General features: G+C 37.7%; 1 protein-coding gene across 2 annotated transcripts in view; it reads right to left on the reverse strand.

Moving 5' to 3' along the window:
- The window catches only part of LOC134666754 (serine/threonine-protein phosphatase rdgC), a 156459-nt gene that overhangs the window by 39040 nt on the left and 104528 nt on the right, over nt 1-12891 (reverse strand). Inside the window, exons 6-10 of one of the 2 annotated variants that reach the window (XM_063524028.1) lie at nt 11646-11810; nt 5262-5428; nt 4586-4622; nt 2748-2897; nt 999-1079 (exon numbers count right to left, since the gene is read on the reverse strand). In XM_063524028.1, the coding sequence (XP_063380098.1) occupies nt 999-1079; nt 2748-2897; nt 4586-4622; nt 5262-5428; nt 11646-11810 (600 nt within the window). Of the gene's footprint in view, nt 1-998; nt 1080-2747; nt 2898-4585; nt 4623-5261; nt 5429-11645; nt 11841-12891 lie in introns of both variants that reach the window. The other variant, XM_063524027.1, reaches the window with a different exon arrangement.

Raw genomic sequence — 12891 nt, forward strand, 5'->3', positions numbered from 1 at the left:
TGTGTTTCACTCGGGGGCAAATTTTGTTTAACCCTCGTGCTTTGAAGCCCTCACAACGCTCAAGCTTCCATTTTTTGAAATTCAGATTCAATTTTGGAATCTTTCGCTTGCTCGGGTATCAATATTAGCACGAGCGGTTAAACAACAACTTTGCCCCCTTGTAAAACAAATAACTATTATAGGTTTATTAACTACATAATATTTAGTTTTTCTTTCCGACTCTATCTTGTCGCTTAATTTAATGCTTGAACACCGGTCGTCAACTTTTGTACTCTGTGACGGTCGTCTAATATGTATCTACTAGTAGTTTTCCTTCCAACTGTCAATTAAGAACTTTAACTGTTGACGTCAGCAAAGCGCTGGTGGCCTAGCGGTAAGAGCGTGCGACTTTCAATCCGGAGGTCGCGGGTTCAAACCCCGGCTCGTACCAATGAGTTTTTCGGAACTTATGTACGAATTATCATTTGATATTTTCCAGTCGCTTTTCGGTGAAGGAAAACATCGTGAGGAAACCGGACTAATCCCAATAAGGCCTAGTTTCCCCTCTGGATTGGAAGGTCAGATGGCAGTCGCTTTCGTAAAAACTAGTGCCTACGTCAAATCATGGGATTAGTTGTCAAGCGGACCCCCAGGCTCCCATGAGCCGTGGCAAAATGCCGGGATAACGCCAGGAAGAAGAAGAACTGTTGACGTCAGCTGTGCTAAAACTTAACTGTGACAGTCCATGGCCCAAATGTCGAGAGCAAACTTTATCTTGTTAAATCCAGAACATAAAATTTAATTTAAATCTAACTATGTTTTGTAACAATGTCTGTTTTGAAATAATGACACTGTAGTAGTTCTAAGATAACAATATCTCGCGTACCGAGGATTCCAGATAGGTTCTTAACTAGATAACGCTACTAAAGTTATGAGCACCTGAACAGTTAGGGTCAGATCAATACCACCAAAGTAGACTGCTGAATAATAGATGGTGTAGGTACCTACGAAAGGCTAACCTGTTTCCACTCCACCTTGTCAATGACCTCGGAGCCTGGTGCGCAGTTCTCGGTGACCGGTGGCCGCAGCAGCGACACGTACTGCAATAAAACGGACATATTAGCCACCCCAATATACCCTCGTACCGTCGACGCCAAACATAATATGCATACAATTTTCGCCTTCTTACCAAAGGCATAAGGTGCAAACGTGCAAACATATCTTTGACGTCGACTGTACCTCTCCGGAATTTCAGAGGATAATTTACTTTGCTGGATAGTGTAATAAAATTGGGTCACCCAAAGCCGCTTAGAGAAATTTCACGTCAATACGAGTATCGACGTTTAATTGCTTTGACCCGGAAAGGAAAGAGATCTTTGTTTGAAAACAAAATAAACTATTAACGTCGCTTGTTCGTATCCGACGATGTGACTTGACCGAAAGTCGGTAACTATGAACCGCTTTTTAGATTATCAAAACACGGACTAGCGTTTTTTTCTGCGCGTAAAGTGCGATCATTTCGTCGGTACGCGCTTACAAGCGCGCTATATTTCGCTACATTTTGGTCTATACGCGCCTAAACCTGCTTCCAAAAACGAGCTAATTAGACACGTATTAAATAACACGCTAGTCTGAAACCGCCCTTAACCTTTATACATGTAGGTATCACATTGAACCCCCTCTTAGTCAGAATAATTGTACTACTTGAGAGCAGAGGATGTTTGAACTAACTAGGTACCATCCCTATTTCAACTATGTCAAATGAAGACTTGCAGACTAACCTTTCAAACACATATCTAGTTATTTTGCTATGCTGTCCTGGGGTTCTGGCAGTTGTAGTAATAACTGTAATAAGGATAGTTATAGCAAACTGTCTAATTTCGTTACTCTTAAAAAAGTTGAGTATTTTCCTAGACCATTCACAAAAATATACCTATGTGACACGCGGTCCCAGTGTGTCTGGTGATATAGATCTAACCTTGCCGTGTTCTGTGCGAGACTGAGCCCTACTGCTTGTACGTGACAAGAAATCCCTAATTTAATATGTATGGGTACATCGTACATATGTATAACCATATCAATTTGAATAGGCTAATGTTAAAAAAAGCTATGATGTCCTTATATAATATTTAGTAAGTCTTACACAATACTTATTGATCATTATAACACGTCCAGTACCTACCTATTATTCCGTCGTTTTTATTGTTTCCTAATATGTACAATCAAATTGGCCAAATATACCGTAAGTACATGTTACCATAAAAATACCTAAGGGAATGCTCCCGCGGCTGAAAGTGTATAGTGGTTATGGTGAGAACCAGCTACATCTTCGTATACGCATTTAAAATTTAGAACTTAGTATTCTGCTCTTCTTCGTGACATCCTGAATATATTATTAATCTTAACCTTGGTCCATCGTATTATCCATCGTACTCTCAGATAACTAATGTGCTTATGTCATCCCATACCCGCCAGAATGGAATTCGTTGACGAACTGTTTCGAAATAATAAATATTAGGGGACATCTTACACAGATCAACCTAGCCACCAACACAAAGCAAAGCTTGTACTATGAGGGCTTGGCGATGATATACATACTTTTATATACCTAATTGTATACATAGGAAGCACCCATGACTCATGAACAAATATTTCTGTTCATCACACAAAAATATGCCCTTACCGGCATTCGAACCCAGGACCATCGGCTTCACAGGAGCACTACCCACTAGGCCAGACCGGTCGTCAAGAAAAAGAAGAATACGTACTTTGTCCCTCTCCAAGCTGCGGATCATGTCCAGGTCAGTGGTGTCGGAAATGCCTCCGTGGACCACGAACACGCGGTTGTTGATGATGGTGCCAAGCGGCAGCCAGCGGTACACACCCTCGATCAGCTTCAGCAGACGCTCAGCGTTGTGCTGCGTATGATATAAATGTAAAGTTTTTAGCGTAAGTTATAATATGATGTGGGTGTACTTTAATAAATAAACTATGTAATCGGTCTTACGCCTCGGCCACGACATGACACGACTAGCGACGGCGGCAGCGACAACCATAGGTGGAAACGAAAGGTCTGATTTTTAGATAGGTTATCGATGCCACCATCAAAAATCGCTCAATGCTGTGGCTAAGCCGTAAGTTGTGAGGGAAATACTGGAAGCAATTGGGTGCAGCCTGCACTTTTGTCTAAGGCGATCCAATGGGGTTGGCAACTGTCAGAGGTTTGCATAGAAGGCGCCACCCCTTTTTCTATGAGATTCGGCTTAAAAGGCTGGCTTCAGGGCATAAAAACTCTATTAAAAAAACAAAAACATGATAAAATTTTAAGGATTTACAGGGCAAGCTATGCTGGCGCCATCTGCTAAATACTTCGACCGGCCAACTCCATTAGATAGAGCTGCCTTTTTCTTTTCCTGTTCGGAAACAGTATATCGCGTGACTATGGAGCCAAATCAGCTTATTTCAATTCAATCCAAGCGACTTCGCCTAAGATAAAAGTGCATGGTCACTGCAACGATTGACTCTACTATAATATGAATTAAAATTAAAATTCATGTATATGGCAAATAAAGTTCGTTTCATAAATATTATGATCCTGTAAGACATTTAAACAATAATAAGTTTTCTTTCCAAATTCTTATTATATTACAATAAGAAATGGATACTATTAGTTACATACGTGAGAATTTTAATTTTGTAATAGATGGATATTAATACTCAATTAATGACTATCTTATCTTTATCTTTTTTTTTATCTTTGGCTTTATCGTTCTTCCGTATCCCAGAGCCTAGCACAGCTGTTCATCAAACCATGAGTTAGGTTAATCTCTCTTTTACGCACCAATATTAATATCGAGGAATCAAGTAGTGTATCTCTTGCGTATTTAAGCACTTACGTTGTCAGTTTGCTTGACTTGCGATGATGTTCAGGTCTAGTACTTACTGGTTGTTAAGTAATTAAAAAAACTACTGCAACTAGGTTTGCAAGAATAAACCTAGAAAGTCTGTACTAAGTATTTTTTATAAAAGTTCTGTAGCTTATACTGGACCAAAGTGCTCGGGAAACTAAAAACCTCGTGAAGATTGCGGCAACTCAATTTAACCTCCCACTCTGGAGTGCATCGTCCTTTTGTGGCTAGCAGTTTACTTGCAATACTCATTTAGTGTTTTCAGCAGCTGCGAATACTAATCTACAAACGAACCGTTTTGAGTACAGCACGAAAATACATGGCATTTTACATACAATGCTGCAGTCGCGCGGAGTGTGTGAAAATGGGAATATAGGCGCGTTTAACTAACAGTTCACTGTAGCGTGCCAGTTGCGAACAATTGCTTTGGTCACGTATTCAATTTATAAGTTTTATGGGACTTATCCGAGTGCTCATCTAAACAAAACGATTCCAGTTACTGTTTTAATCGTATAAGACGTACGCAAATCATATTTCATACTTGGCACAACAACAATTCCAATTAAGGTAAGTATTATTATTAGATTTATTAGTTATAGATTGAAATTTTATTCATATTGCCTGTAAAAACTGTAAAAATTACATATGGTCATGTTTGTATAAGTACAGATAACTTAGGTAGGTAATATTTAACTCACCCGATATTTCTGTTGCACCTCTTTTATGAAACCATACCTGCGAAATATATAATAACGTTACTTTAATAACCGTATTAACAATCAAAACAAAACTATCGGTTATTATAATGAAATTATAAGTCATGTCAGCGCTGGTTAGACATAAGTATTATAGCTACGCATAAGTATATTATCGCTTACGATATGATGCATAATACTTATGTCTAACCAGCGCTACACAGTACCTACCATGACGTCTCTCATCCCTTTACTTAGGTAACTAGGTATGTACTTTACTATCGTAACAGTAGCCTACCCTGCGCGGGTCGGGGGTGGACGGAAACTGAATTACTGGACAAATCAAAATTTATACATTGACATTTTGGTACATAATAAACGAAAAATAGTTCTGTTCTCGTATTTCTTCATAAAAGCAGAACATATTTCCGAAAACTGTGAAATTTTAGGTCTCATTACTAGAAGAAGTTGGCTAGCCGACTGACTATAGTTGTCTACCCGGTAAGACATACATAGAAGTACGAGTATAGTTGTCTACCCGGTAAGACATACATAGAAGTACGAGTATAGTTGTCTACCCGGTAAGACATACATAGAAGTACGAGAATTACCTTTGGTTCATAATCAAATCTTCATAGTTGTCTACCCGGTAAGACATACATAGAAGTACGAGTATTACCTTTGGTTCATAATCAAGTCTTCATGGTTGCCGCGGTTGAGGTACACCCCTCCAGGAAAGGCCAGCATGCAGGCCAGCAGCAACAGGAACACCTCCAAGCCCTTCTTGCCTCTGTCCACAAAGTCCCCGTTGAATATGTAAGGATTCTCCGGCGACGGCAATCCATTCTGTGTAATGAAATTCAGAAACTTCTCATAAACAAGCAAATTTATGCATGTTATAATCAATATTCTTAAATTACTCAGTTAATATTCATTGGATGGTAAAAACTTTTTATTTATTATTTTTAAATTATTTTCCAACAAAAATAGCACGGGAGATACCGCCGTACTAAGGATTTACAGCCTTCATGATAAGACAAGGGATGAGAGGGAAGTGACGAGAGAGAAATGGGAACAGGCTGGGCTGACCCGGGGCTCAATTCCAAATTACAAATCGATACAGTTTGAAAGTTTGAACTCATTTTGACATTAATATTCGCTAGTGCATCGCGTGTGTACTAATATATTATCAGATATCGTAAATTTTATAGCAATGTTGGTGATAATTCCAACTGAAATGGTAAATTAAGGTTAACATTAATGTAACGCTAATTATTCATGGTTGTTTATACTAATTCCGTATGAGTATTGACGATGTCTGCTTATTATGGCCTAAAATCGATACCTGATATTATCTTTCATTTTTGAAAAATACTGCTTGTTGGCAAGTACTTAAGACTTCTGTGAAGAACAATAACCTGTAGGTGTAAGTATGTAAGGTATGTATACTATGTAAGTATAAGCACGCCAACGTCAGTTTACTCCAGTAAACTAAAAATATCACTTTAATAGGAACTTCTCCTAAAGCTATAGAAACAATAGTATAGTGTATTTGCTTACTTACTTACTTGTAATATATAGAGATTTAGTGGATGTTCAGGTTCGTGGAAACTTAATTTCCTGTATGAGGCCAAAACAGGCAAGAGAAAATCGAAAGTCGCGCTCAACCTTCCGTGCAGGTGTGCGCTCTTATGAGACATTATTAACGGGTAATTACTTTATCTTGCCACTCTTGCCAGGCAATTATCTTCTCGAATTACTGGGTCACAGCTAAGAGCAATCAGCGGGCGTTTCGAGAATCCTTACATCTGCAGTCCGTGGCTTAGGACGCTTACGCAATGTGACGCCAAATCGATACTGAGTTACGCAATCAGTCCTGAAAGGCAGAGGCACTGTGCGTGTTATCCTATCGCATTACATGTCAACTGTCTCGCTTAATAGGGAAAGGATCCACGGTCCGACCCGAATGCAAAGGCTTCTTGGTGGCTTCTTGCAGCAAAACACTATCAAGAAAAAAACGAGTTCACGTATCGGCATAATTGTACAGATTTTACACTGTGTAGTGGTTTACATGGCACACCATGCCACTACGTTGACAATAAAGATACTGGACTATGTAAAGGAAATCTTTACAGACACTTGAACATCGCGAGCAAAATGTGGATCAGATTACTTATTCAGAAAATCTTAGAGGATTTCGTTGAAGCATATATATTTACCCCCTTATTCATAAAACTTTACGGGCCTGGTTTAGTTAAATAATGTTTCTTACAAATACATAAGTCAAAATGACAGATTATTAGCTAATTGAGGTTTGTAGCACGTTTATGAATAAGGGGGTTAATATCTATTTTAAGATACTACGTGTAGACATAAGACTTTAAACGTATTTTTTTTTTATTGTTTACTTGAAATTATTTCAAATAGATAGTTAAATCAGTTACCCTAATATGTCAAAAGAATTTTAAAAAATTAGGAAGCAAAAGCAAGCTAATAAAATAAAGACTCAAATACAAAATTGACTAATTTGTAATACTGTTCATTAACCAAATTCGATTACAGTAAACGATAAGTCTATATAACAAATCGGTATTGGCGGGCAAAAGTAATCCCAGAGGCAGGGCGATACTGCCACTGGCCGGGTGTCGTAAAGATTGCGTCGTCGGGGACTCATCTGTTTGGAAGTTATAGTAATCGCGTGCCCGACGAGAAACAGAAAATATTCTTTCATATTGTCAGTGCGTGAAAGGCAGAGCGTAGATTGTAATTTTTCTGTGAAGTATGGTAAATAAGATAAAAATTAATTACTGACAAATACATAAATAAAAATTAAGTACTGAAAGTTGGCCATCGCTATCCAACGTGGAAACGCGGCAAGTATAATGGGCACCTTTGCACCCGGTACAGCCCGCGGAGGCCTTTTAGATTAAAATATTTTAATATTTAGATATATTTAAGTTACGTTTGTATGATTATTTATGTACCCTGTATATTCTTAATAAAATGTAGTAATTTCCATAGACAATAAAGCTTCGTTCAGTACTGAAGTATTCACAAAATTGAGTGAAAAGATAGTATTAACAAATAGGTACATTATCATCGGCGTGGAAACGAAAGTGAAAATGAGCTTAAATTTACATCATTTGTAAGTTCGAATCAACTCCTTCCTGCAATACCTACCTACATGGCACTTATAAATAAATCGTATAAAGGCACGATTGCTTAGTACTTTAATAAAACGCGTAGGTGTAATAACTAAAGATAATCGTTTCTATAAAGGTATTTTGCATAAAAGAGCGGCGCGACGCCTTAAGCCTGTAGTAAACAACCGATAAAGGTCAACCGTCGCAACCCTCGACAGATAAGTGAAATGTCAACTTTCATTAACGTTTAGAGAGGCAAATAATAACAGGAAAAACAATGTCTGGCGAATAAACGAGGTCGTCCGGCGTAACAGGCGGTCTATCAATCAAACGGCGGTCACAGCACAAATTAGATGACGCGCGTGCCGCTCCCTACGATTGTTTGCCGTAGCACGCCACAGTCCGCCGGCTTCTTGACGTCAAAACTACCCTTAATGAGCGACAGCGGAAAACATCGCGAAGGAAACCTTACTAGGACACCCGAGTGTACAAAAATACTTACGTTGAGCATGGTTAATGTCGTGACGCGCAGGCATAACGCGCCTACAAGTATGAGTAACGTGCATTAAATGAATACTGTGCTGACAGGCTGAGAATCATTATTCTCTACAGACAGTATTTATATTCTCAACAGATAGTTATATGGGTAACAGATATACACGGGGTTTTACTTTTAATAAAAAAACAGGCCACATAATCAGTGTAGGGTTCAGTCCCCGTCCGTCATATTAAAACGTAAAAGGGATCTTTGAAAATGCTACAATGGACATAACAATCAAACAAGAATATCTCTGCAGCAATTACCTCCTTGAAAGGATGGTTTTTATAAGCAAAGCTCAAAATTTACCGACATGTCCTAAAAGTCTTTATTTCATGTTTTTTAAACTCCTTCTATATTCATATTTTTAAAGACTTACTTATCCAACGACACCTACCTAGGGTGAATTAAAAAAAAACACCTACGTAATATAATTGTAAATAATATAGATACCTACATAATGTAATCCCAGGCCCCAATTTCACATCGGTGACAGGTGCGACAATTGTAAAACATCACTGTTGCTGACGTCACAGGTATCCATGGGCTACGGTTACCGCTTACCATCGATGCCACGATCATTGTATTATTAAAAAAAAACTTTATTATATCTGACAAAACAGATATTTCTCTTGCTAAGTTTATTTATGACTATTGTCACAAGAAACACGACAATTGTCACGAAAATCCGACATATAACTCATTTCCTGTCAAGAATTACCTACAATTCTTCTAAATCTTGACAATTGTCAGAAACTTCGCAAGAGAAAGATCTGTTTTTTCCGATATAATAAAGTTATTTTAAATAATACAATGATGGTGGCAAACAGGAATACGGCCGGCCGCCCGATGGTAAGTGGTAATCGTAGCCCATGGATGCCTGTCACGTCAGCAATAGTGATGTTTTACTATTGTCACACCTGTCACCGATATGAAATTGGGGCCAGATCGTGTATCGTATACATAGACTAGGAATCCTCTAGCGGTCTAGAGGAGTTTAGAGCAATTATTTCATGAAACCGATGATGCCAAAAATACGGGGGTGCGCGGGACGAGGTGAGCTAGATTCCGTGCCGTGATTGGTCCGTTCAAAGACACGGACGTAACACAAAGACACTTTCGACTCGAACATGGAGTAAATTTACCGTATGCGTGCTAGAGGGGGTAGCGCGATTATGCTCAGTCTGGAGGATGTTTTGTCTGTGATCGTATCGTAATAAAATGTTCTTTCAATGCTAATGGGAGCATTCCACGGGCTGTCCCGTACAAACGTATTTTATATTTCCTGTGTTGCGACTTTTTTTTTCGGCGATTATTTTTCTGTGCATATTTTTACCATTTATCATAGAAAAGGAAACTCTTATACCTGTAAATCTTCAAATAATTCGCGTTTGTACGGGACAAACGGCAGACAATTTCATGGAATGCTCCATTACATATATATTAAGTATGTAGGTATATTGTAAAGCGCAAACACATAAGTACCTATGTATAGGCCAAGTAGGCTATGTGTACTTAGGCAGTGTGTAGATAAACTCAGTAGAGTTGAGCAACTACCTCCATTATACTTACTTGTTACATTATTAAGTTTCCAGAAGCCTAAAAGCTATTGAATTAGTTTGTACCTCTGAATTCTGAGTAATATACGGTTAATGTATTTGGGACCTTAAGTTTTAGTCCATTACTGTAAGGCAAAATGACCGATGAGTGTTGTGAAGTGAAATGTTTGAATAACAGCTAAGTGAAACCTTGTTGTTCTTTTATGATTCGGTTAAATTATGTTCTAATGTATGGGCAAGAAAAACTAATTATAGCCAGCATTCTATGAATGTAGTATGATACCTTTGGGTATGGTGCTTTACGCACACTAGCGTCCCTCCCCCTCCCCCTGACGCAACTCCCCCTTTTAGCATGAAATATGTCCCGGTTTACGGTTTTTTTTTATTTTCGAGAAAAGTATTAGAGTTAGGAAATAAGTGTCAAAGTAAGAAATAATCCTTAATAAATTTTAAACAAAAAAGGTTATATACAACTTTTTAGTAAGACTCACCATATTCATGTATTAACTTGTTGAAGTTCATTATAAGTTAGTACGTGATAGTACTGAAAAAAATCTTATACGGAAAATAAGCTTGCAAGGTTATTGTCCTGTATGATTTCTTTTAGTACTATCACGTACTATGTTATATTGATCTTCTGCAAGTTTTTCAACGGTAAAATTTTGTCGAAGTTCATCTAGCCATAACATGAATATGGTGCGTCGTATCAAAAAAATGAATATAACCTTTTTTGTTTAGAATTTAATAGGGAACATTTCTTTCATTGACACTTTTTTCCTATATTGTATACTTTCCCCAAAAAACAAAAAAAACTCTCAACCGGGACATATTTATGCTAAAAGGGGGGGGTTGCGTCAGGGGGAGGGGACGGGACGCTAGCCTGCGTAAAGCACCATACCTAAAGGTATCATACTACATTCATAGAATGCTGGCTATAATTAGTTTTTCAAAAAACACAATTTGACCGAATCATTTGGCATTTTTCACATTATCGGTGTGCAAGCGGATCAAGCCTATTTACGTGCATAATAGCACGCTATCTCGCACACACACCGGAGCGCGGCGCGGATTCGCTTAGCAGTGTGCTAAAAGCTTTACTAAGTATATTATATATACCCATTACAGTACATCTAGTGTTTCATTACGACAGCCTGTCCTATAATAAGCACATTACGTAACTACGTCGAAAATTTAAGGGTCATAATATGTACTGAAAAATGTACGGACGACTAGGTTCGCATAATTTGCAATTTCGCATAATAACTTAAATAATCGTAAATAACTCTTTGCGATGAGTAGCAGTGATGCGGAATTAATTCGAAGGGACGTCGTCACGTTTGGTGGTGTGTATTAATAGACCGAATAGACGGCAAACTGCCTACTCATTCATAAACTTGTGTAGTTTCAGCAAAGGCTAATCTATTCGATATTTAAGTTGGTGCACACATATACTTCAAATATGTCCCATAACTCTTATATGAGCAAATTAAGATATGGGACCATATTTGAGTATTTAAGTTAATATGCACCCATATTTTTACACTTGATTGTACAAAGTAACGAATTTTACCGCCATGTTTGTATGTCGCAAATATCCCGCTAAAGAGAAATCTTATTTTTTTATATAAATATGAATGTATTTTTAACGTTTGGTTTCTCCGATAAATCAAAACACCAATAAATTAAATTTCCTCATTTGGAAAAAATCCAGTATTGGCTTATTTGGTGATAAAAATCCCTTTGATGTGAATTTACGTTCAAAAAGCTTCTAAAAAAAGAAAATAAACGAACGTCACCCTCGACCTTAATTTGAAGGTCCTCACCTTGTGAAATATGACGAGCAAGTCATCGAGTTTCCCGTGCAGGTCACCGCAGACAGTAATCTGGCTTGAGATGGAGGTGGTGGCCACGTTAATGTTCGGGAGTCTTTTCAGTAGTTGGGTGGCCTCTTTCAGAATCTGGGCCACGTGCTTCGCATGTAGACGGTGCTGGAATGTCGAGTATATTTCAAATCGATTCTAAAACGATAGAAAGAAAACAATGCAGACAATACATAAGAAAACAAAGCTGCAACAAAAAAAGAAGTAAGTAAATAAGAAGAAATTAAAATTAATAAGAAGAATAGAAGATTTTTAAGAGCCAATAATAAATAGTAACTGACATTAACATGCAAGGAAATTTATATTTAGAGTTTGACCAAGACAACTCTGCAACAATTTCGATAGCACACACAGTGCAAGTGTTATTTATTTATACATCATAAGTTCATACATGTTCGACGTTTAAAATAATACTTGCACTGCGTGTGTTATCAAAATTGCTACAGTTTTGTCTTGGACAAACTGTAATTATAAGGTAGGTACAATTAATTAGAACTAATAATACAATTGAAAAAATTTTTAACGTATTAAGGCTTCATCATTTTTTTTAACCATTCTATGTTTACGGATTATAAAACTCATGCATTCATACCGCCTTAACTTATTCAAAAGGATAATATAACTTTTTGGTCGCAAAGTAAAACCAGTACGTGTCATAGAAGTTTGGAACTATGTCAGGCGGTCCGGCAAAGTAATCCAATTTCTTGATCTACAGAAAAGTTTACTATTCCGCCCAACTTCGACTGTGAAACCAAGTTCAATGGAACTACCCTACGTGTTGCTAACAAATTGTTGTCACTGAGTAAATTAACACAAAGTAGGGTATTTTTTGATAATAACTATATAAAATACACAGTATTTTTGAAGCCATCCAAATACTTTTAGGGGCACTTGCAGTGCAAGTCTTGCACCATCCTTCTAACCCAGTTAAACCTGGAGTTGCCATGGTTACCAGTACAATTTGACACTGAGTTAACGGTTTAACCCTTTAACCCCGGGTTAGTGGGATGGAGAAGTTGATACAAATATAGAATAATTCGGTAGTTTAATATATGCGGTTATTATAATATATACTTGGTCAAGCAAATCTTGTCAGTAGAAAAAGGCGCGAAATTCAAATTTTCTATGGGACGATAACACTTCACGCCTACATTTTTTAAATTTGCCGCCTTTTTCTACTGACAAGATT

This window comes from Cydia fagiglandana, chromosome 8, assembly GCF_963556715.1.
Source record: "Cydia fagiglandana chromosome 8, ilCydFagi1.1, whole genome shotgun sequence".
NCBI classification, from domain to species: domain Eukaryota; kingdom Metazoa; phylum Arthropoda; class Insecta; order Lepidoptera; family Tortricidae; genus Cydia; species Cydia fagiglandana.